Source organism: Erythrolamprus reginae, chromosome 6 (assembly GCF_031021105.1).
Source record: "Erythrolamprus reginae isolate rEryReg1 chromosome 6, rEryReg1.hap1, whole genome shotgun sequence".
NCBI lineage: Eukaryota > Metazoa > Chordata > Lepidosauria > Squamata > Dipsadidae > Erythrolamprus > Erythrolamprus reginae.
Genome location: NC_091955.1, coordinates 91,437,276 through 91,463,767, shown reverse-complemented (window position 1 = coordinate 91,463,767; position 26,492 = coordinate 91,437,276). Strand labels below are relative to the sequence as shown.

Sequence of the window (26,492 nt, the reverse complement as noted above, 5' to 3'; positions counted from 1 at the left end):
AAAGTGTGCAATAGGGTTGATATTCCTGGAGGGGTCTGTAATATGGTAAATGATTTAGCGTTACTAGATAAATGGTCAAAGCAATGGAAACTGCAGTTTAATGTTTCCAAATGTAAAATAATGCACTTGGGGAAAAGGAATCCTAAATCTGAGTATTTCATTGGCAGTTCTGTGTTAGCAAAAACTTCAGAAGAGAAGGATTTAGGGGTAGTGATTTCTGACAGTCTCAAAATGGGTGAACAGTGTGGTCGGGCGGTAGGAAAGGCAAGTAGGATGCTTGGCTGCATAGCTAGGGGTATAACAAGCAGGAAGAGGGAGATTGTGATCCCCTTATATAGAGCGCTGGTGAGACCACATTTGGAGTACTGTGTTCAGTTCTGGAGACCTCACCTACAAAAAGATATTGACAAAATTGAACGGGTCCAAAGACGGGCTACAAGAATGGTGGAAGGTCTTAAGTATAAAACGTATCAGGAAAGACTGAATGAACTCAATCTGTATAGTCTGGAAGACAGAAGGAAAAGGGGGGACATGATCGAAACATTTAAATATGTTAAAGGGTTAAATAGGGTTCAGGAGGGAAGTGTTTTTAACAGGAAAGTGAACACAAGAACAAGGGGACACAATCTGAAGTTAGTTGGGGGAAAGATCAAAGGCAACATGAGAAAATATTATTTTACTGAAAGAGTAGTAGATCCTTGGAACAAACTTCCAGCAGACGTGGTTGGGAAATCCACAGTAACTGAATTTAAACATGCCTGGGATAAACATATATCCATCCTAAGATAAAATACAGGAAATAGTAAAAGGGCAGACTAGATGGACCAAGAGGTCTTTTTCTGCCGTCAGTCTTCTATGTTTCTATGTTTCTAAGAAGAAGAAGAAGAAGAGAGGAAGAAGGGAGGAGGAGAAAAAAGAAGAAGAGGAAGATGAAGAAGGGAGGAGGAGGAGGAGGAGGAGGAGAAGAAGAAGAAGAAGAAGAAGGAGGAGGAGGAGGAGGAGGAGGAGGAGGAGGAGGAGGGAGGAGGAGGAGGAGGAAGAGGAGGAGGAGGAAGAGGAGAGGTAGAAGGGAGGAGGAGGAGGAGGAGGCTGGGAACAATTGAGGGCAAAAGAAAGAAGGGGATGACAGAGAATGAGGTGGCTGGATGGAGTCACTGAAGCAGACGGCTGGTAGGATAGTAGAAGACAGGAAGGCCTGGAAGAACCTTGTCCAAGGGGTTTCAATTGGCTGGATACGACTTTGCAACCAACACCAGCTTCAAAATTTGCAGAAATGTTATACTGAGACCATGAACATACCGGTGCTTAATTCCACAACGCTTGCCAGCAGCAGGTGAGGAAATTTCAAAATTTCAATCACCACGAGTTACTGGCTTCCCGAAGACTCGCTTACCTGCTACAGGGAGGTCCATCTTTGCTCGCTTCAGTTCTGCCATGGAGCTCTGGAGCTGCTCTATTACAAAATCATCATCGTAGAAGAAATCTTTGGCAAGAGCTTCCTGAAGAAACTGGACCAGTTCTTCCATCTGCAACTTCATTAGGTGTTCTAAGTGGGGAAGGGGGAAAAAAATAGACCGCAGGTAGTCCTCAACTTACAACAAAAGCTACAACGCCACTGGGAAAAGAACTGTTTTACGACTGTTTTTCAAACTTGCGACCCTTGCAGCCTCCCCATCATCATCATGCGATCAAAATTTGGATAGAAACATAGAAACATAGAAGACTGACGGCAGAAAAAGACCTCATGGTCCATCTAGTCTGCCCTTATACTATTTCCTGTATTTTATCTTACAATGGATATACAGTACTGTATGTTTATCCCAGGCATGTTTAAATTCAGTTACTGTGGATTTACCAACCACGTCTGCTGGAAGTTTGTTCCAAGCATCTACTACTCTTTCAGTAAAATAATATTTTCTCATGTTGCCTTTGATCTTTCCCCCAACTAACTTCAGATTGTGTCCCCTTGTTCTTGTGTTCACTTTCCTATTAAAAACACTTCCCTCCTGAACCTTATTTAACCCTTTAACATATTTAAATGTTTCGATCATGTCCCCCCCTTTTCCTTCTGTCCTCCAGACTATACAGATTGAGTTCATTAAGTCTTTCCTGATACGTTTTATGCTTAAGACCTTCCACCATTTTTGTAGCCCGTCTTTGGACCCGTTCAATTTTGTCAATACCTTTTTGTAGGTGAGGTCTCCAGAACTGAATACAGTATTCCAAATGTGGTCTCACCAGCACTCTATATAGCAGGATCACAATCTCCCTCTTCCTGCTTGTTATACCTCTAGCTATGCAGCCAAGCATCCTACTTGCTTTTCCTACTGCCCGACCACACTGCTCACCCATTTTGAGACTGTCAGAAATCACTACCCCTAAATCCTTCTCTTCTGAAGTTTTTGCTAACACAGAACTGCCAATGCAATACTCAGATTGAGAATTCCTTTTCCCCAAGTGCATTATTTTACATTTGGAAACATTAAACTGCAGTTTCCATTGCTTTGACCATTTATCTAGTAAAGCTAGATGCTTGGCAACTGGCATGTACCTACGACAGCTGCAACCTCCCTGGCTCAGGTGAGGGCCTTTTGAGACCTTCTCATGAGCAAAGTCAACGGGGAAGCCAAACATTAGTTCTTCTAGGTTTTTCTTTATTTCAGACACTCTTTTTGACTCCATCAATTCTTGTTTTTGTACTTCCCTCTGTGTGGAGGCGCCGCTATGGCCAGGCGCCGGAGGAATCCGGTCCCGGATCTTTATGCCTGGCGCTGCAGGGCAATCCTGCACCTAGGGGTGGCGGTGAACACCCCCTCCGATGCACGGAGACCCCCTGTTCTTGATCGGGCTCTCTGGGCCCGATTGTACCGCTGCGTCGCGACCACCAAGGTAAAAATGGAGGTCTGGGGACGGAGCTCCGTGGCCAGCCTCCCGACGCACCTCGCAGCCACCGGAAGTCAGCGGGAAGCCAAACAGTAGTAACAAGGCAACCAAGCTCAGAGAACATCCCGGATTTCATCGTTCACGCCTGAGCTACAAATATTCTCTCCTATCGTTTTTCAGCCAGCTAGAAATAAGAATCCTTCAAACCTGGTCACTCGAATGAAGGACTGGCCATGGCAGGTGGCCAGGAGAGCCCTTTAAAGGCAAGGCAAAGCTCTTACTTCTGTGCAGCTTCAGAACAGTGTAGGCCATTGCAGTGAGCACTCGCTCTCCTTCAAGGACGTAGATGTCCCAGATCCTGAGGGTCAACCTAAAGGGAGTCTGCGGGGAAAGAACCACACGGAGGTGTCAGCAGATAAAACCAAATTTTCATCCCCTAGCCCAGAGGGGCAGCTGGGCTGATAATGAAAACAACAGCGAAGGCTACTCACACGGTCGAGGAAACACTGGAAAAACCACTTCATTGTGTAAAAGCTGGTGTTGATCTCCTGGGAATCCTGCCAAGAAGACACAGTTCACCAATTTTAGAAGAGAAAATTGGCACAGGGCAGAATGCAAATGTAGAAGTTAAAATGCACGGTATATTCGAAGTGTGTTTCTCTCTCTCACGGTTGTGCTGCCTCTCTGAATCAATCAATCAGTCAGTCAGTCAGTCAGTCAGTCTGTCTGTCTGTCAAACTATCTATCTAACTATGATATCTATCTATCTATCTATCTATCTATCTATCTATCTATCTATCTATCTATCTATCCATCTATCTATCATCTATCTATCAAACTATTCTCTATCTATCCATCCATCCATCTATTATCTATCTAACTATCATCTATCTATCCATCCATCCATCCATCCATCCATCTATCAAACTATCATCTATCCCCTCCAAAGACTCGGGGTCTACAACTGATGTGTCTACGACTTATAAAGATGACATTCATGCAAGCTGTGGTATTTCCTGTGACAGTCTATGGAAGCGAGAGTCCTCGGAGAGGGGTGGCATACAAATCTAATATATTATTATTATTAGATTAGATTAGATTAGATTTATTGGATTTATATGCCGCCCCTCTCCGCAAACTCAGGGCGGCTCACAACAAGGTAAAAACAATACATAATAGCAAATCCAATACCCACCAATCCAATTACAATGTTAAGCTAAAAAATTCATAAAAAACAACGCCAGAATATTAAAAAACAAGCACACAATCAATCTAACACCAGATCTATTATTATTATTATTATTATTATTATTATTATTATTATTATTATTAAATGAAAAAATTAATGCCAAATAAATTTTATCTGGGAACAAGTTCCCTTGATGAACACATTTGTGTTGGCATTTACTTACAAAATGTTGCTTGAGCTTGGACAAAAATTTCTTCATTATCTTGTCATGGTGCTCCTGAAACCTCAACAGCTTAGGAAAACCAGGAACAAAAAACCCTAAAATTGGGGAAAGTAGGGGAGGGAAGAGAGAGAGAGATCATCATGAATAAATATCTATCTTATCATATCTTATTCTCTCATCTTATCTTATCTATCTATCAGACACAGACTCAGAGGATAATCAGAACTGCAGAAAAACCAATTACGGCCAACCTGTCTTTGAGGACCTGTATACTGCACAAATAAAAAAGAGGGTCATGAAAATATTTATGGACCCTCGCATCCTAGACATAAATTGTTTCAACTCCTAGCCTCAAAATGAGGCTATAGAGCACTGCACACCTGTTCTGTCTGGGTGCCCCCAGACTTCAACACCAACTGGAAAAAGCAGCCAGACACGCTGGTAAAAGCAAAAGCACTTTATAGTTTGAAAAATAAACACAGAGAAAAACCTGTTCTTCCCAACAGGCAGGCTATGAGACTTCACAGCAGAGTCCTGACGGCCAGACAATACAGCAGACTTCTTGCTGGCACACCCACCACTGTAGAGAATAAGACCCACACCTTTCCCCCCCAAGGTTTCAGTATTCAAAGTCACAAACCAGAATTCCAAGACGCCAAAGATCACAGCCAGGTCCCAGGACTCCCAAAGATAATACTCCACAAGCCAGGAAGGGTGGGTCTGCCTTTTCAGCCTTTCCAGAGAGCACCACACCCAAACCCAGCTGTTGCCTCTTTAGTGCTGAAAGTACCTGGCTAATTGTCCCCTTCGTTGTGTTGCTCTTCTCTGCCGGAGATCGATGATTGCTTGTGCATTTTCATCTAAGGAATCCAGGCTGCTTGCTGGGGAGAGCTCCCTCTCGGGGGACTCTGGCTGCCCTCCCTCTCCCTCAGCCTGAGATTCCTCCTCCCCGTCTGCCTGAACCTCCTGTTCCTCATCCTCCCCCTCTGAGCAGGAAGCCGGCAGAGGATCAGCCGTTCCCTGAGGGGCCTCAGACGGAATCACAACAACACCAAGACAACTAGACACAAGAACAGTTTTTTGTGTTTTTTTTGTTTTTTTTTTAAATTATTTAGATTTGTATGCCGCCCCTCTCCGAAGACTCGGGGCGGCTCACAACAAGATATGACAAATCATAAATAAACAAATAATTCCCTCAACACTGTCAAACTATTCTCTAAGGCTGCATTACTTTTACTACTAGGTTTTTCTCATCATTCCTATCACCCATCACCTCCCACTTATGACTATCTGACTGTAACTTGTTGCTTGTATCCTTAACGAGTTATATTATTTCCTGATTGCTTATTTGTACCCTATCACAATCATTAAGTGTTGTACCTCATGATTCTTGACAAATGTATTTTTTCTTTTATGTACATTGAGAACATATGCACCGAAGACAAATCCCTAGAGTGTCCAATCATACTTGGCAATAAAGAATTCTGTTTGTCTGTCTGTCTGTCTGTCTGTCTGTCTGTCTGTCTGTCTGTCTGTCTGTCTGTCTATGTATGTACGTTAATGAATGAGATTTCACCGAAACGTCGCATAGACATGCAAAACATTACACAGGGCAAAACCCGAACTCAGAACAATCTACGTACGTACGTACCTACGTACATACGTACCTACCTACCTACCTACCTATCTATCTATCTTCTATCTATCTTCTATCTATCTATCTATCTATCTATCTATCTTCTATCTATCTATCTATCTATCTATTTTCTATCTATCTATCTTCTATCTATCTATCTATCTATCTATCTATCTATCTATCTATCTATCTATCTTTTATTTATTTATTTCACCAAAAGGCAACGCTGCATCCTGCAGTAACTTAATAAGTAACGTTAAATTAAAAATGTACCACTTAAATAAGATTATTAATCTGTATATTTGTTAATGAAGCATCCAAATCTGAGCCATAACAATGGGAAAGATGAAAAAGAAAGGGAAAGTAGAAGGAGACAGAAAAGGATGAGCAGTAGCAAGGTGAACTGTCTCAATTATAGTTGTGAAAGGGGCTTTGCTAGAGGACTTGAACGCTACGATGGGGACAGACCATACTGAACAAGATCTAGTTATGTAGTCACTAAGAGCTGATCTTAATGAGCCGGGGTGGCGCAGCACGTAGAGTGCTGTACTGCAGGCCACTGAAGCCGACTTGTAGATCTGAAGGTCAGTGGTTCAAATCTCATCACCGGCTCAAGGTTGACTCAGCCTTCCATCCTTCCGAGGTGGGTAAAATGGGGACCCGGATTGTGGGGGCAATAGCCTAGCTCTGTTAAAAAAAAGTGCTATTGCTAACATGTTGTAAGCCGCCCTGAGTCTAAGGAGAAGGGCGGCATAAAAATCGAATGAATGAATGAATGAATCTCAATTTGATGGCACACGAGCAATCATTCTCGATTTAATGCAGCTGGCCATTCAGGATCTTTGGGAAGCATCTTATATCAACCAGACCACTGCATGAAGCCATACAGATAGTCCTCAATTTATAACCATAACAGAGAACTGCCCATTATGATTGTAAATCATGACAATGGCAAAGCAGGTCATCACCTAACCGGATCCAATTTTACCACCTTCATCAAATGAATCTTCAGACACCTACCATGCATAGCATACTTGGGGCCCGAGAGCAGCTTCACCAACGCCCAGAAAGCCTCTTCTTCATTCATGTACATTAGGAGCAATGCGGTTATGTGGCTCATCCCTTGACAGTATCCAACCTCCTGGGGAAAAAACAGACAAAACCATTACAAACACTGTGTACACATGGCACAAATTTAAACACGCCTGGGATAAACATAGATCCATCCTAAAACAAAATACAGGAAATAGTATAAGGGCAGACTAGATGGACCAGGAGGTCTTTTTCTGCCGTCAATCTTCTATGTTTCTATGGCAAACAAACTTTAAAGCAACTGCACTCACTTTTTCAGTAGGAAGGGCAGACGTCTTCAAACTTGGCAACTTTAAGACTTAGGGACTTATGGAATTCTGGGAGGTGAAGTCCACAAGTTTTAAAGTTGCCAAGTTTGGAGACCCCAGAACTAGAGTTTCGACAGGATACAAGCTAACATGATCTAATTTTAAATACTATTTAATTTTTTAAAGTTCAAATGTTTTTGGAGAGGGTTTATTTTCGGGGGAGGGCTTATTTTTGGGGAAAAACATGGTGCTAGTTAGTACAAAACAGTCTTCAAGACAGAAAATTTGTACTTTAGAAAGAAGTCGATGCCAAAACCTCCAATTAAATTTCTCTCAAACTTGAAAGAAGAATTTGGTCCGATCCTGAAATGTCCATATAATTTAGTCCAATTAATCCCCTAAACTGAGGCTATACCATCGTTTAGGGTTTATGCTACCTTAAAGAGTTTTGTTGTGAGTTTCCTGGAATTCAGTCTGACATTTCTGAATCGGAAGCCACAAAATTATACATAAAGCGAGCAAGTTATGGATTTTAACCAATTAACACAATTTGGCTTATGCTAGGATTGCTAGTGAGCAATTCTCTTGTTCAACTCAATAGATTGAAATGGCTCCCGCTTTTCAATTCTTCATATCAGAGGTAAGAAGGTTGGCCTTCTTCGGGTCCCGTCGACTAAACAATGTCGTCTGGCGGGACTCAGGGGAAGAGCCTTCTCTGTGGTGGCTTCGACCCTCTGGAACCAGCTCCCCCCTGAGATTAGGATTGCCCGCACCCTCCTTGCCTTTCGTAAACTCCTTAAAACCCACCTCTGCCGTCAGGCATGGGGGAATTGAAACATCTCCTTGCCCATGTTGTTTTGATGTATGATTGATTGTGTGCTTGTTTTTTATATATATTGGGGTTGCTTTTATGAATTCTTTAACCTAAAACTGTAATTAGATTGGTAAATATTAGATTTGTCACTATGTACTGTTTTTGCCATTGTTGTGAGCCACCCCGAGTCTGCAGAGAGGGGCGGCATATAAATCCAATAAATCTAATCTAATCTAAGAAAGACACCACTGGTTTTTTTCAGGAGCATTTGTGACTTTCTGTTCCAGAATTCCACAAATATTTCTTGTATGTGACCCAGCTCGATAACACTGCTAAAACTTATTAAGCATAACATGTAGCATTTTATTGGCTGGGTGAACTTATTCACCACGTTTTACAGTTTCTGATCTTAATAGTTCCGGGAAAGCATTTGCAAAACAACCTTTGATAGCACCTGGCCAAGAATCAGAAATATTTTCTATTTTACACCTGCTGGGCCAAACAATCCAATACAAGAATTACGCCTATTCAAACTCGCTGTTTTCATGTTGCCCTTGAGAATTCTATTTCTATGAATTCAATATCGGTTTTAAGAGTGACTTATGTAACCGCATATAGATGTAGAGAAGCATGCAAAGATTAGAGCATCTTACCGTATTATAAACAGAATATGCAGCTAAGACATGGAATAAAGATTGTTGCCTAGTGGGGGGGAAAAGACAAAGTAACGATACAAAATCAAAATATGTTTTGGAGCCACGTTACAGAAAAAATTACTTGTGATGTAAAATGTCGCTGGCTTAATTTCGTATCAGTCCTATTTTTTTACATCGGTATAACCCTGCACAGTTGTTACAATCGTATAATCCTGCACACTAATAGCAGCCTTCTACCGTATTTTTACTGTATTTTTCTACCGTATTTTTCGGAGATGCATTCTCTGTGGTGGCCCCGGCCCTCTGGAACCAACTCCCCCCAGAGATTAGAATTGCCCCCACCCTCCTTGCCTTTCGTAAGCTGCTTAAAACCCACCTCTGCCGCCAGGCATGGGGGAACTGAGATACTCTTTCCCCCTAGGCCTTTACAATTTTATGCATGGTAGGTCTGTATGTATGTTTGGTTTTATAATAAGGGTTTTAAACTGTTTTAATATTGGATTGTTATATGCTGTTTTTATTACTGTTGTTAGCCGCCCCGAGTCTACGGAGAGGGGCGGCATACAAATCCAATAAATGAATGAATGAATGAATGAATGAATGAATGAATGAATGAATGAATGAATGAATGAATGAATGAATGTCTGGGCAAGCCCATGACTGCTCGCACGGCTGTGTTCTGCACAATTTGTAGTTTCCAAACGCTCTTCAAAGGTAGAGAATACTGCAGTAGTTGAACCTCGAGGTGATAAGGGCATGAGTGACCGAGGGACTTATAACCAGGGGACATGAAAACCAACCCTCTTTCGGCTGGCCCCTTGTTTTGGAATACTCTGTCATTGAAAGCGGCTCCTTTTCTGTTAATTATCAGGAGCAGTTCCAACGCTCCTCTTCCAGGGCTTTTGAGGAATAAATGTTATTGTTATCTCCAAGTCACGAGAGCTATCTGACAAGTTTTACTGCGAGCGTTTTCTCAAGTTATTACGTCTCTTGTTGCCGATTATCAATCTGTTGGTTTGATCACTGTTGTTGTTCTTGTCTTGTTTACCGTATTGAGCCCATCAAACAGAAATTGTGTAAACAAACCAATCAGGGCATGCAATTTATTAAGAAAACAACAACAGAGTTTCGCTCGAATACAGCTTTAGGCATTAGAGGTTGCAAAGCTAACCCCACGACACAGTATTTCATCCGAATCGTCCCAAAGTGAAGGGAAATGTTCAAAAATTAGAACAGGCAATTTAGATATATCTAAGAGCTTGCATAATGCTCAGTGGAATCACTGACATTTTATTTTTCCACGATGTTATTTGACTAACTGTTCTGATAATTCTCCTGAGGTTAGGAAAATGGTTTTTGAAAAAAAACGATCTGCAATTTAATCTACTCATCTCTCAGAGAGGGGTTGCAACTGTCTAAAATAATCACGATCCAAAAGTCTACTTAGAACACTCTAACTAACTAAACAATCATTTTTGTTCCTTCAGTTTTGGGCAAAAGGGAGTTTCGGCAATACTTCACAGTAAACACAAATTGACTGTAATACTTAAGAAGCTATTTGCAATGCTTCCCTTCGGATCTACAATTGAAAACTCTGGGGGTGAATCTGGAGAGCTGTAGTGGGGGGTTTGCAACCGATTTGGTGATCACGTGTTTTGCGTGCACGCCCAAAATGCTTGCGCGCAGCGTTCAAAATACAGTGGTGCCTCTACTTAAGAACTTAATTCGTTCCATGACCAGGTTCTTAAATAGAAACGTTCTTAAGGAGAAGCCATTTTTCCCATAGGAATCAATGTAAAGGCAAATAATGCATGCAAACCCATCAGGAAAGAAATAAAAGATTGGAATTTGGGTGGGAGGAGGAGGAGGAAGAAGAAAAGGAGGACAGTCGCTGCTGAAGGAAGAAGGTGAGGTGAGGGGAATCAAAATAATCCAAAACTTTAAGGTTTTTAAAAGAGAGAGAGAGGGACTCTGAGACAGCACCCAGAGAAAGGAAAATGCTCCGTTTGCTCTGGGCTGCCCAGAGCAAAGGGAGCATTTCTTTTCTATGGGCGCTGGCAGAGATTTATTCCTTCTCCAAGTGCCCAGAGAAAGGAAAATGCTTTCTTCGCTCTAGACTGCCAAAGCCTCCTTAAGCGCCACCGAAAGGCTCCTCTGGCAGCCCAGAAAAGCCCGAGACGGTCGGGATTAAAAGAGGAATGGTAGGAAACTGGCCTGACCTTCACGCCGCTCTCAAATTTCCTGGGAAATTTTTCCAGGCTTGGGTTCTTAAGTAGAAAATGGTTCTTAAGAAGAGGCAAAAAAATCTTGAACACCCGGTTCTTATCTAGAAACGTTATTAAGTAGAGTCGTTCTTAAGTAGAGGTACCCCTGTACAGCAATTTAAAGCTTAGCTCAGCTCCACTGCTTGCCTTCTAAGGCCGTGATGGCGAACCGTGGCACGTGGAACCATATTGGAGGGCACGCAAGGCGCAGCCCCATGTCAGTTCCAGAGTGCATGCGTGCGCTAGCCAGCTGATTTTCAGCCTAATATATTATTATTATTGTTGTTGTTGTTGTTGTTGTTGCTTGTTGTTGCTGTTGTTGTTATTATTATTATTATACATTTCATTACCCAACTAGGTAACATCTTCTGCAAGAAAACCTCCAAGTTCAAAGAGTACCAAAGATCTCATGAGACAATAAGATAGAATCAATGCGATAGGAAGAAGCTTTGTTGCAGAAGACAGGACTCAAAATTTTGCTGCATCTCTGCAGTGATTAAATCTCTTGAAGTTCTAGACAATTAAAAAAAAGCAACAAGATCCACGTGAAAGGGGTTGATTTAGCTTCACTCACTTTACCCCATATCGATCTCTGAACATGATGTGATCCCGATAGGTCCGGTTAACATCAAGATCAATTTGCCGGATATCTGGAGAGGAGCCTCTTGCTCGAGTTTTTAAAGTCTAGGGGGGAGAAAGAGAGAAACAAATGTATACACACCAAGACTTCACTGCTTATTATAGCTCATTGTCCTTTTTAATGACTCTCCACTTCTCATAAACCTATTTAGTCAAGAGCGGAGGTGACACAGTGGTTGGAATACAGTACAGTGTTCCCTCGATTTTCGCGGGTTCAAACTTCGTGAAAAGTCTATACCACGGTTTTTCAAAAATATTAATTAAATACTTCACGGTTTTCCCCCCTATACCACGGTTTTTCCCGCCCAATAACGTCATATGTCATTGCCAAACTTTCATCCACCTTTAATAAATATTTTTTTAAAATAAACTTTAATAAATAAACATGGTGTTTAATAATCTAAATGTTTGCTAAGGAAATGGGAAATTGTAATTTAGGGGTTTAAAGTGTTAAGGGAAGGCTTGGGATACTGTTCATAGCCAAAAATAGTGTATTTACTTCCGCATCTCTACTTCGCGGAAATTCGACTTTCGCGGGCGGTCTCGGAACGCATCCCCCGCGGAAATCGAGGGAACACTGTACTCCAGGCTGTTCTGGTTTCTGGTAGAAGTTTAGTAATTGCAAATAACTCTCATTAAATGCATCATTTCATGAATAAAGCAACTCCGTTTATTTCTCTGCTCTCTTGTACTTCAACACATTCCAGACATCAATCGGTCCGTTATCTCTCTTCTAGCCGCTTCTCACATTCCTTTCCTGCTTCAATCAGACAAGATTTATTTCCTAACTACATAGCTATAAAAAAACAGCAACACTGATTAAATACAATACAAAATACTTTGGCTTACTTTAGCCTGGCGGAAAACCCCCCCTCCATATTTCTTTTCAGCAACGTTGAAACTCCACCCTTCTTCTCCACTAGCCCCCTGACGTGCCAATTACCTCACTACAATTTTTAACCCATTCCTCTCCTTAATATCTTCTTCCAGACCTTTGCTCTCTACGTTTCTGAATCCTTCTGAATTTAGGGTTAACCCAGCGAGCGTCTGATTCTCCCTCGCTAGATCCTGAACTTATAGCCCCATCCTGGGGCTGGCCTCCCACCTGTTCTACTACCTATAACCCCGGGCCCCCCACTACTTCATAAACACTATCTGAATCCGAGTCCTCAATATCTTCATCTTCCTCCAACTGATCAAGAGTATGTACAACACAGGCTACTTCAGCTGACTGCTAGATGTAGTTCGGCAGTTTGAATCTCACCAGGTTCAGACCAATTGGCAACCAAGACAGCTCACAGAGTGTTGTTGAAATGTGGGCAGATCTTGGGAGCCCCACAATAGCTTGCGCAGCTGCATTTTGCACAATTTGTAATCTCCGAACACTCTTCAAAGGTAGCCCCATGTAGAGAGCATATATACCATTTAACAGGGCTCATTAGTCCTCTCTAAGCAGTTCACACTGTCAGCATATTGCCCCCAACAATCTGGGTCCTCATTTTATCGACCTCGGAAAGATGAAAGGCCGAATCAAACCTTAAGCCAGTGAGACTCGAACTGCCAAAGTGCAGTCAGCCGGCAGTCAGCAGAAGCATCCTGCAATACTGCATTGTAACCACTGCGCCACCATTGCGTAAAACAAAAGCCTAATATTTTATTTTCTGGCTTGGAAACTCACGTTATAATGACCTCTCATTTCTTCTTTTATTTTTTGGACGTCGAGTAACAGGGACCAGATTTCACCTCTCAACTGCAATGGGATTCCTTTATAGATTCTTCTGTGGAACTGTGCCCGAAAAAGAAAAGCAAATGTAATTAGATTTACAGATGTAATTTGGTCTGAAATTATTATATGACTGCTATTGCAATACCAAGAGGTCTGGGTAGCCCTCCAAAATACAACCACAATTAAGGGCAAAAATTATGTTGTATGGGGAGACATTTGTTAAGTGAGCTTTGCCCCACCTTATGACCTTTCTTGCTCCTGTTTACCCTCCCTTTTACCCTGTGATCCTTCAAAGATCAAAGATCAAAGAGCACGCAACAGATTCAAACTTAATATCAACCGCTCCAAACTTGACTGTAAAGAATATGACTTCTGCAACCGAATTGTCGAAGCGTGGAACTCATTACCCGACTCAGTAGTGTCAACCCCTAACCCCCAACGTTTTTCCCTTAGACTATCCACGATTGACCTCTCCAGATTCCTTAGAGGTCAGTAAGGGGCGTGCATAAGTGCACCAGTCTGCCTTCCGTCCCCTGTCCAATGGTCTCTCCTTATCTCATTTATCTTTTCTTCCTTTCAAATATGTTCACCTATACTTTTATATCTTGTCTTCTATTCTTTTCTTTACTTATATTATTACATATCTTTCTCTTCAATGTGTATTATGTATTGGACTAAATAAATAAATAAATAAATAAATAAATAAATAAATAAAATAATACACTGTTCGAAATTTTAATTCTTATCCTAATTACTACTTTTGAAATTACTATGCAGCTGTATTGATGGTTGTGAAATGTATTCTTGATATAATTTTTTTTTAAAGCCAGTAGGCTTCACTCAGCATCACTGAAATTGATCAAGATCAAAATCTACTGTTAAAGTACACAGAATGAGTAGATTTGTGGGGTAGGGATATCTGTTTTTTTTTAAACCTATTTCTTTTATCACACAAGAAATAATTCAGCCTTATATTTAACCAAACCTTAAACCATGACTGCATAACAAAGCCTTCATCAGTCTTTCTGCAATGTCAATAATAACAAAATCCATCCATACGAAATTCGTAAAACGGTTTTGAAAAGGTCAAAGTGCTTTATATTCTCGAAATTTATCCATAACTAGTGTTTCTCAGCATGCTAGCTGGGGAATTCTGGGACTTGAAGTTCACACATTTTAAAGATGCCAAGGGTGAGAAACACTAATTTACAATTCTTTGGGGCAAGTTATTGCTATATCCATTTTTCATACACGAATTACAGCTGACACTGTGATTCGTCATACTACAAATCACTACCAAATCTAGAGAGCAAGTATGCAATTATAGCTACTCCCAAACCAAGACTTTAAAAATTAGTATCACGGTCCCCTTTAAAATTAGAATTTGCAGCCCCCTAAAAAAAATCAGAGCTTCAGAATTCTAATTAAGGGGATGTCAGAATTCAATATAACAGCTATGCCTTCACAATTGACAATAGTCCCTTTGCAATGTGTGTGCAGAAAAAACAACGAAACAAATAAAAAAGGCAGAGTTTTTGATTGCATGGCCAGGCTTGCTTTATTGATATTCCTTAGCCTGCTCCAATCCTCAGGCCGCTGGACATAATTGAAGAGGGACGGGGAAGGAGATCTGGAAGTTATATGTGGTTTAAGTAGGTTTCCAGCATAGAATATCATTAGCTGAGGGTGAAAACGCTGCCCTACACACCCACACAAATAACACTGCCTGCAACAAAGGGGAAAACACATTTTCTAAACAAAGGTGTCTGCAAAAGTGGCTCTCAACCTGGGGGTCGGGACCCCTTTAGGGCATTTAACAAAGAAGGAAAGGTTGCCTGGATGGTGTTCTGAATCCAAGGAGGAGCTAGATAATTGATCTCCTTCTGAGCTGTCTGCCCCACTCTCCTCCTCCCTGTCACTCATGTCTTCTTGGTCAGAGGAGCCTTCATCAGCACATTCCACCAGGGGCAAAACAGGCCTGCAGCATGTGGATATCTCCCCCACATCCACAGTCCTTGGGGCAGGAGCAGGGCCAGAGCTAACCACAACACAAACTCTCTCATTAAGACCAGAACAGTAAACATATATTTATATTAAGCTAAACTCCTTCTTGATGTCTGTTACCAATTTCAAAATGATGTGAATGTAATTAATAGAAATGCAAGATATATTTAAATAGAAGTTGAAACGGGCAGTGATCTGTATAAGAATATTGTGGTGTTTTCTTTTTTAATGTACTGTAATTGAAAATCAAAATAAAACTTTTTAAAAAAATAGATTTTCATTCTGGAGCATTCCTAATCTAATTCTAGGATCAAACACACACATCAAACTCCCCAGTCATAGGAAGAAATCCAGTGACTTTCCATAAAGAGATCAGGTGTGAATCAAGATTGGAAACCAGTTTATGTCTTTGCCTGCACTTAAGCCCCAGTGAAGATACAATGATTTCTTTACTTGGAATAAGCGCATGAAAGGAATTGTGTGCTCCATCTCTCCCGTGTACAGATTATTATCTTCTTTTTTGCAAGCAATGATGAGCATCATATTGGCACCAGTCTTAATACTCCCTGTGGCTAGCTGAAAATTACATTGAACAGCATAGAAATCAAGTTAGCCCATTTCTTCCCTTAAAGTAATATTGAACTATATGGCCACATATACCGAAATTTTGTCAGGAATTGCTTCGAGGGAATAAAAAAAGCAACTCTCTGTGCCTTAGTAATTTTATAAGAGCTTCACCACAACCAAACATTGTGTTTTATAATATTCAGGAGTATGTTTTTATGGGTCATAAAATGGAAAGATTCCTCTAAAGGAAAGAAGTTTAAAGTAGGTTTGGAATAAAGCAATGCCACCACCAACGCAGCACCGATGGGTAGCAGGATGCTAACTCAAAAAAATACCCCACCTTCCTTCCACACAAAATAAACTACCAAGGGTGTGTGTGAGAGAGATTATAGCCTTCTCCCATTAAATATTGGCCAAATGATGGCATTTTTCAAAGAACCACCTGAGCCTTTATATGAGGGTCAGGGATGAGCAATTTCTTCAATGAAAGAAAGGAAGCAGGTGGGTTTTGTAAGAGTTTTTTAAAAAGTCTTTTAAAAGTCTACACTGTGATAGGAAGATTTAATAGAGAACAATAGAGAATAGAGAATTTATTGGATTTATATGCCGCCCCGAGTTTGCGGAGAGGGGCGGCATATAAATCCAATAAATCAATTAAATCAATCAACAAAAGAGTGAATAGACAGAAAAGATTAGAACTAAGGTTGATCAAATTTACAAAGGTGAACTGTATTAATTATAGTTTAAATTATTTAAAATTAAGAATTTCTATTGAGATCATAAAATTACAATACACCAAACATGTGAGACTGTAAATAAATATACAATAAATAAATATATGTATAACCGCATAAGATATAGAAAAATATTAGTAAAATAAGATAGTAAAGAGAGAATAGGATAGCTCTCTTGTTTTTAAATGTGTTTTTTTGTTTTTCTGCACCAAAGACAAATTCCTTGTGTGTCCAATCACATTTGGCCAATGAAGAATTCTATTCTATTCCTCTCTACTCTATTCTCAATTTACAACTGTCCATTTAGTGACCATTCAAAGTTAAAACAGCACCGGAAAAACTAACTTACGACTGTTTTTCACACTTACAACCATTTATTTATTCGACTTCTATGCTGCCCAATCCCGAAGGACTGTTGCGGAATCCCCATAGTCACATGATCAAAATTAAGGCGCTTGGCGACGGACTCATATTTTACGATCGTTGCAACGTTCCAGGGTCATGTGATCACCTTTTGTGGCCTTCTGACAAACCATGTCAATGGAGAAAACCCGATGTTACTAAGTTAACAACTGTGGTGATTCACTTAACAACCGTGGCAAGAAAGGTCGTAAAATGGGGCAAAATTCACTTTGACAACTGTCAATTTTGGGCTCAGTTGTGGTAGCAAGTAGTTGAAGCTTCAGAATGCTCCTCAAGGTCAGCCCCACATAGAGGGGACTGCAGAGAGAACATGAGGACGTGAATTTTTCCACTCCTACTCCAGAATTCTATGCCAACATTTCTGAAATTGTTACACTTCAGAAATTCTGGAATCCAGCTTCTTTGTACTTTGTTCTTTCAGCAAATATCACAGTAGGTGGGCAAAAAGTCCAAGGCTACAGCGCCCGATGTGTACTTTTGCATTCAATAAATATAACACAATGGCTGAAGGAAACTCTCGACCTTACCTTATCTGTGTTCTTGTACTTCTCCCAGCTTTTTAACATCTTCAACCATTTTGTAGTTCTTTCAATCTCGAGCTGCTTTTGCTGAAATAAAATCAGAGGCTGTTATTCTCACCACTTCAAACACTCTCAAGGATTCTTTTTTCAACACTTATAAAGAGTTTAGGAGCAGACACCGGGAAGTTTTTAACAGCCTTAAATCACTGGCAAATATTTCAAATCAAATGGAAAGCTGCCCTCAACTGAACCCTCTTAGGTTTTTGTCGTAAACAGCAAGGGAGCTCACAATTTTCAACAAATGAGGAAATGGTTACAGTTGAATGTGTGGTCAACCATCCACTCCAAATGGAAGGCCTTTCTATACCAAATTTTGCAGAAAAGAGTTTGACTGAAACTAACTTTGACTCCAACACTCCGCAGTCTGCATTGGTTGCCGATCAGTTTCCGGTCACAATTCAAAGTGTTGGTTATGACTTATAAAGCCCTTCATGGCATCGGACCAGAATATCTCCAGGACCGCCTTCTGCCGCACGAATCCCAGCGACCGGTCAGGTCCCACAGAGTTGGTCTTCTCCGGGTCCCGTCGACTAAACAATGTCGTCTGGCAGGACCCAGGGGAAGAGCCTTCTCCGTGGCGGCCCCGACCAGTGTTCCCTCCCTGGCTGGTGTGTACATGTGTACTGGAGCTGAGCTAGGGAAACAGCTTGCGTGCCGGCAGATATGGCTCCATGTGTCACCTATGGCACGTGTGGCATAGTTCTCCATCACTGCTCTAGGTATTACTGCACGAATCCCAGCGACCAGTTAGGTCCCACAGAGTGGATCTTCTCCAGGTCCCGTCAACTAAACAATGTCATTTGGCGAGGCCCAGGGGAAGAGCCTTTTCTGTGGAGGCCCCGGCCCTCTGGAACCAACTCCCCCCGGAGATTAGAATTGCTCCCACCCTCCTCGCCTTTCATAAGCTCCTTAAAACCCACCTATGCCGTCAGGCATGGGGGAACTGAGATACTCTTTCCCCCTAGGCCTTTACAATTTATGCATGGTATGTTTGTTTGTAGGTATGATTGGTTTTAAAATAAGGGTTTTTTAGTTGTTGTAGTATTGGATTTACATGCTGTTTTTATTATTGTTGTTAGCCGCACCGAGTCTACAGAGAGGGGCGGCATACAAATCCAATAAATGAATGAATGAATGACTAAATAAATTAGATAGACAGACAGACAGATAGATAGATAGATAGATAGATAGATAGATAGATAGATAGATAGATAGATAGATAGATAGATAGAGATAGATAGATAGATAGATAGATAGATAGAGATAGATAGAGATAGATAGATAGATAGATAGATAGAGATAGATAGAGATAGATAGAGATAGATAGATAGATAGATAGATAGAGATAGATAGAGATAGATAGATAGATAGATAGATAGAGATAGATAGAGATAGATAGATAGATAGATAGAGATAGATAGAGATAGATAGATAGATAGATAGATAGATAGAGATAGATAGAGATAGATAGACAGACAGACAGACAGACAGAGATAGATAGAGATAGATAGATAGATAGATAGATAGATAGATAGATAGATAGATAGATAGATAGATAGATAGATAGATAGATAGAGGATAGGGGCAAGTGGCTCTCCAACCTAAGCAAAGCTCTATTTTTAGCGTCATCATCATCGTCACCTTTTTTTTTTTGAGACTGCTTGCGAGATATTAAGGCTGCACTTAGCACAGCAAGAACTTTTCACTATTGCTTTTCTAATGATGGTACTTCACACTGCTACCTGTATTATCACTTGTATGCTTCTAGGAATCAGTGTTCAGCCACTGAACTAAGGACCGGCAGTGAACTCAAGGAGGCACGAGTGAACACCCGCTCAAGAGTGTTCGGAAACTCCAGATCGTGCAGAACGTGGCCGCGAGAGCTATCGTGGGGCTCCCTAGATTTGCCCACGTCTCGTCAACACTCCACGGCCTACCTAGGTCCCACAGCTGCTAGCTATGTACTTAATGACTGCTTAAGGGATATTGTACAGACTACCCGGTTGTTTTGGGACGAGTGCTCTTTGCAATACAAAAAGAGTGCTTAGTTTATTTTGACTTTTAAAGAAAAATTGTTTTGAATCTTCAAACGTATGTGTGTCTGAAATTTGTACCCTTGAATTTTCAGGAAGCTCCTATCAGACAGCCCGGCAGAACAGGCACCCAAGAGAAAAAAGGTTCACCATCACTGCGCTTGGACCTAGCAATTGCAACCAAATAGGGTTTGAACACACTCCTCCCTTGAATCCTGCCAATTTCAGAGATATCCTTTCAAGTAAACAGTTCGATAATTTAAGGCTCTGTGCACAAACATCCTCGCAATAATTTCTAGATTCTAGTCTTGCCAATAAAGAGCAGAAAATGAAAATTATGCGGCTCTCCGGCCGCACCCCTTCGAGATGTGTAATTTAGTTTAAATACTTCGGGAGAGCTAGGCCTGTCGGTTAAGATATATACTGAGTAATGGCTGTGTCAAGACAGACATCATTATCGTAATTTTAGAGCACTTCACAACACTTCAATAAACTCAAACTACAGGGTGATGATCTATCCTCCCGTTGAGAAACAGACCGTGGAAAGCCTGCCTTAGCTCATCCAGGTTGGTAATAACAAGGTCTACGCAACTCCTCAATCATTTGCAAAGTTGTAGGAGGCTTCCTAGAGTTTTCTAACAACTTTCTGTTCTGTTAAGGAGAACCCCACCATTTCCGTATCCTCTTGATCAGAAGGTACAAGGTGGCCGACTAAAGGATTTGAACCCGTTCGTTGTGTTGAAGTGGTCCTTGAGGTACCATAGAAACATAGAAGACTGACGGCAGAAAAAGACCTCATGGTCCATCTAGTCTGCCCTTATACTATTTCCTGTATTTCATCTTACAATGGATATATGTTTATCCCAGGCATGTTTACATTCAGTTAATGTGGATTTACCAACCACGTCTGCTGGAAGTTTGTTCCAAGGATCTACTACTCTTACAGTGAAATAATATTTTCTCACGTTGCTTTTGATCTTTCCCCCAACTAACTTCAGATTGTGTCCCCTTGTTCTTGTGTTCACTTTCCTATTAAAAACAGTTCCCTCCTGGACCTTATTTAACCCTTTAACATATTTAAATGTTTCGATCATGTCCCCCCTTTCCCTTCTGTCCTCCAGACTATACAGATGGAGTTCATGAAGTCTTTCCTGATACGTTTTATGCTTAAGACCTTCCACCATTCTTGTAGCCCGTCTTTGGACCCGTTCAATTTTGTCAATATCTTTTTGTAGGTGAGGTCTCCAGAACTGAACACAGTATTCCAAATGGGGTCTCACCAGTGCTCTATATAGCGGGATAACAATCTCCCTCTTCCTGCTTGTTATACCTCTAGCTATGCAGCCAAGCATCCTACTTGCTTTTCCTACCGCCCGACCACACTGCTCACCCCTTTTGAGACTGTCAGAAATCACAACCCCTAAATCCTTCTCTTCTGAAGTTTTTGCTAACACAGAACTGCCAATACAATACCCAGTTTGAGGATTCCTTTTCCCCATAGGTTGCCATAGGTTCACCATCACAGAAATAGTCTGCTTCTATAGATTTTCCAAACAGTAAGCAAACTTTTTTTCTCCCCGAGAGAAAGATTCAACGAATTAGAATTAGACAGAACTCAATCTTGACTGGAGAGCTTGGATTATATAACCTCCGAGTGTCAACTATGCACGGGATGCTCTGATTGTTCAAGGTGGCTGAATTATTTTGCAAATACCACTTGCTGACAACCTCATTCATCCCTCTGGCTCTAATTTGGCAACACTCCACTGCATAATTACAGTCACAGCATATTAGCCGGTAATTGAGCACAATAACATCTGGCATTTCAACATTTTAAAACAGAGACAGCATTTCAAATGACATCCATCCCCTCTCAATTACTTCCTTTCTCAATTATTAACTACTGCTCGGGAAAAACAATGTTTATTCCAGCAAGGAAGACTATAAACTGACAGGGGCAAAAATGGACTAAATTAAGGAGGGCCATAATTAAGAGTAGTTTTCTTTGCAGAGATCAATATTTATCACTGCATTTAACAAAGAAGGAAAGATTGCTTGGATGGTGTTCTGTCGGGCTCTCCGGTAGACTTCTCCCAAAAATTCACAGGTACAAATTTCAGACACACAGACGTTTGAAAATTCAAAACAATGTTCTTTATAATGAAAATTCACTTAAACTAAGCCCTCTTTTGGTATAGCAAAGAGCACTGTCTCCAAACAAACTGGTAATTTGTACAAGTCCCTTATCAGTTCTGTGATACTTAGCTTGCAGCTGTGAGGCAATTCACAGTCCTTCTTCTTTCACAAAGTGAAACACACTTTGCCCTGGTTTAGTTTCAAAGCGGGGGAAAATCAGCACACAAAAGGTCAAAGTCAGCAAAGCAGGCACGAATCACAACAATCAGATAATCCTCCACAATGGCCAAACCCACAGCCTCACTAATGACCACAGCCCCACCCAACCACAGGTGGCCTCATTTTCTTTGATAATAATCTCTCAGTTGTTGCTGCCTATGCATCGCTCTCCGCATGCGTGGCTGTATCATTAACTCTTGTTCTGAATCCAAGGAGGAGCTAGATAATTGATCTCCTTCTGAGCTGTCTGCCCCACTCTCCTCCTCCCTGTCACTCATGTCTTCTTGGTCAGAGGAGCCTTCATCAGCAGATTCTACCGGGGGGGCAAAACAGGCCTGCAGCATGTGGATGTCTCCCCCACATCCACAGTCCTTGGGGCAGGAGCTGGGCCAGAGCTAACCGCAACAGATGACTATCAGGCTAGTTCTGTTTTTTTCAAGCTTGCCAAGTTTAAGATGTGAGGACTTCAGTTCCCAGAATTCCTCACTCCACCTGGGGAAATCTGGGAGTTGAAATACACACACACACAAACACAACAGTTGAAGGGCTCCCCATCACCGGCGCTACTGGAAGGCTTCCAGTGACCAGCGCGGACGGGCACACATTTGGGCGCGCATGTGTCAGCACGAGACTCAACTTCCGCACATGAGCCGGAAGTGAAATCTTGTGTGAGAACATACATGTGAGCGAGATTTCAGTGATTTTCACCAATTTTTTGTTTTTGTACATGCATGGAGGCAAAAAGTCGGTAAAAATCACCAAAATCTCATTCTCGTGTGTGTCCTCACACAGGATTTTGCTTCCGGCGCATGCGAAGAAGCCAAATCTTACAGCAACATGCGCCCGCGCCCGTGAGTCACCTGGAGCTAGCCGCGCAGCTCCATTTTTGCTACCGATACGCCATATTGCCCTGTACCGGCAGGAATCTGCTACTGAAACACACACATCTTAAACTTGCCAAGTTTGAAAAACACCGGCCTACATCCAAATTAACTTTGTTTAATATAGACCAACTGGAACTGGGACTGAGGTTAGCCAGGGTTATAAATGGGAAATTTCAATAAAAAGAATTAAAGGCAATCACTAGGCAGAAGTCCTCTCAGAATAGGAGCGTCAAACTCAATTTAATTGAAACATAGAAACATAGAAGACTGATGGCAGAAAAAGACCTCATGGTCCATCTAGTCTGCCCTTATACTACTTCCTGTATTTTATCTTAGGATGGATAAATGTTTATCCCAGGCATGTTTAAATTCAGTTACTGTGGATTTACCAACCACGTCTGCTGGAAGTTTGTTCCAAGGATCTACTACTCTTTCAGTCAAATAATCTTTTCTCATGTTGCTTTTGATCTTTCCCCCAACTAACTTCAGATTGTGTCCCCTTGTTCTTGTGTTCACTTTCCTATTAAAAACACTTCCCTCCTGGACCTTATTTAACCCTTTAATATATTTAAATGTTTTGATCATGTCCCCCCTTTTCCTTCTGTCCTCCAGACTATACAGATTGAGTTCATTAAGTCTTTCCTGATACGTTTTATGCTTAAGACCTTCCACCATTCTTGTAGCCCGTCTTTGGACCCGTTCAATTTTGTCAATATCTTTTTGTAGGTGTGGTCTCCAGAACTGAACACAGTATTCCAAATGTGGTCTCACCAGCACTCTATATAGCGGGATCATAATCTCCCTCTTCCTGCTTGTTATACCTCTAGCTATGCAGCCAAGTAGCCTCTAGCTATGCAGCCAAGCTTTGAGAGCCGCATCAGTGTGTTATGACCCAGCAACGGCCTGTGCAGCTGGTAGCTGATTCGGAGAGCAAAGAGGCTGATGTGGTTATTCGCCAGCGGCCTGTGCAGCTAGTACCGGAATCGGACAGTGCGGAAGCCGGAGAGGACTCGGTGCCAGAGGCAAAGATTCATCCAGGGCCTTGGATAATGAAGACGGAGAGGACCCTGTTCTCAATGCACAGGCGCGCAGAGCTGTCAAAGGGCAGGAATGGCTCTTGAGGAGAAAGATTAGGGTAAGGCTTGACCACTCCCGTAGCCTATTTAAGTGGTGAAATTGAGGAAGGGATTTGCAGGAAGCAACTAAGTTCATTCCAAGTCCTGGTCGTTGAAATTCAAGCCTGTGTGTCTGGTCCCGTTTGAACTCATCAAAGTTGCCTGCAAATTCCTCCTGGGCATTTTGTTAAACATCCAGGTTCGTGTGCTGTTATCTGGAAGACCCTTCTTCGTCTGAGTTATTTTGTTTGAACTATTGCCCGCTGTTAAAGTGCTTAATTAACAGCCCTTGCTCAGAAAAGACTGATTTATAATTTATTTGACTTTAGATCAACTGCTAAATGAGGCAATTAGTAGCTGTTATTATTAAACAAAGTTTGTACAGACATTGTATGTTATCAGGAAGCCAGGTCAGAACACCGGGTTGTGTTTGACCTCAGGGGGGCCAGGATGGGTGTGGCCAGCTCAATGTCACTCATATCAGAGGGTGTCTGTGGTGGTCTGAGTGCTCTGCCAGTGCAACCGGGTTTCTGAGCTGCAATGGCCTCCTGCTGCCCTCCGCCAGCAAAAATAAAACTCGGGAAGGCACATGCAGCTCCCTTACGTTGGCTGCAGGAGGCCATCAGAGCCAAAAACAAGAGTCCGGGAGGGACGTTTGCAGCCCTTCTGAGCTCCGTGTTCTCTGGTAATGGCACCACGGACCGGTCGTTTGCTTTTTCCAGTGGGGCTCCGTGGGCCAGATTTAAGCACTCCGCAGGCCAGATCTGGCCCCCGGGCCTTGAGCTTAACACCCCTGTCTTAGAACGAATTCATAAATACTAATTTCCCCAACACACAGTGCATAGATGATTTTAAAGTGGTGCATGACAATCAAAATTCGTCATTCATAGGGATGGATGGATGGATGGATGGACGGACGGACAGACGGACGGACGGAAGGACGGACGGACGGACGGACGGACGGACGGACGGACGGACGGACAGACAGACAGACAGACAGACAGACAGATAGATAAGAGTTGGGCTAGACAGGCTTTCCATTAGCATGATCAGCAAGTTAGCTTCTGTTGCCGTTGTTGTTGTTCTTAGCCACACAGATACTGAGTAAATTTATACTGATCGCTTTCACATGCAGTACAGGTCTAGATGCTTCTTAAAAAAAGTATTTCTATCTTACATCCGAGAGGGGCTGCTTACCTTCTCAGATGCTGCATCATGAATTGGTAATTCCTCTTGGCTAAAAGGGAAAAAGGAAGGATGTCAGTTACAGGGACAATAGATTGCAAGGCAGAAATGAAATATAGATAGCCCCCAACTTATAATGCTTCATTGAGTGATCATTCAAAGCAAAGGTGATATTCACTTACCTTCACTACCGCAAATGAGAGCACGCACGCAGAGCCTCAAAGACGTGGATAAATGGGACGTCATTACATCCCATCCACAGTCAGTGTTACCAATTCACCTGAACCAGGTAGAACCGGACGAATACCGCCTCTGATGCAAAGTTTCAACAGCACTGAAATAAATGACCTATGACCAGTTTTCACACGACCGTTGTAGTATCCCCATGGTCATGTGATCAAAATCTCATGGGAGGGTGAAGACAAGAGTGAGAAGACAAATCTCATGTGAGGGCACGTGCAAGAGCGAGATTTCAGCGACTTTTGCTAATATTTTTGCTTTGGCGCATGCGCGGAAGCAAAGAATCAGCCAAAATCGCTGAAATCTCGCTCTCACGCATGTCCTCACACAAAATTTGGCTTCCAGCACCAAATCTTGCACCCACGTGCATGTCCACCTGCCAGTCAGCTGGAGCTGCAGGCACAGCTCCATTTTCACTACCGGGACGCCTTATTGAGCCGTACCGGCTCAAACCCGCTACTGGTTACACTGTCCCGGGTCATGTGATGCCCTTGTGTGATCTTCTGACAAGCTAAGTTGATGGGGAAGATAGATTCGCTTAACAACAGTTTGACTAATTTAACACCTACTTTGATTCACTCTACAACTGTGGCAAAAAGGTGGTAACATGGGCCAAACTACACAATGATGTTTCACTTAGCGAGAGAAATTTTGGACTCAATTGTTGCCATAAATCAAGGACTATCTGTAACTGATTCCAGAATAGGACATCATAGTTATTAGGGCTGGGAGCACCCACTGGGCTAAACCACAACACAATTTTGTTTCTCACTATGAAAGAAATCACTGCAACTAAGATTTCTGAGTCAGCATTAAATATGAATCCAGGCACCTAAGTTTTATTTTATAAATTACCCACAAGCAAAAAATACCTAAGGATGATATTCTAATTTGATCTCGAATTTTTGGATTACACTTTCTCAACACAAATTGAGCCTTCTTCAAGGAAGCTACAGCACTGAACAAATGTAGAATGCGGCCGCGAGAGCTATCGTGGGGCT

At 41.9% G+C, this 26,492-nt stretch overlaps 1 protein-coding gene across 3 annotated transcripts in view; it reads right to left on the bottom strand.

Annotated features, from left to right (window-relative positions):
* The window catches only part of USP6NL (USP6 N-terminal like), a 153,412-nt gene that overhangs the window by 28,173 nt on the left and 98,747 nt on the right, over positions 1–26,492 (bottom strand). For all 3 annotated transcript variants that reach the window (XM_070754387.1, XM_070754388.1, XM_070754385.1), the window contains 10 exons: positions 25,264–25,303; positions 17,626–17,706; positions 13,323–13,430; positions 11,580–11,689; positions 8,739–8,787; positions 6,952–7,072; positions 4,296–4,390; positions 3,375–3,440; positions 3,165–3,264; positions 1,394–1,546 (listed from right to left, as the gene is read on the bottom strand). In XM_070754387.1, coding sequence (XP_070610488.1) covers positions 1,394–1,546; positions 3,165–3,264; positions 3,375–3,440; positions 4,296–4,390; positions 6,952–7,072; positions 8,739–8,787; positions 11,580–11,689; positions 13,323–13,430; positions 17,626–17,706; positions 25,264–25,303 — 923 coding nt within the window. The remainder of the gene's footprint in view (positions 1–1,393; positions 1,547–3,164; positions 3,265–3,374; positions 3,441–4,295; positions 4,391–6,951; positions 7,073–8,738; positions 8,788–11,579; positions 11,690–13,322; positions 13,431–17,625; positions 17,707–25,263; positions 25,304–26,492) is intronic.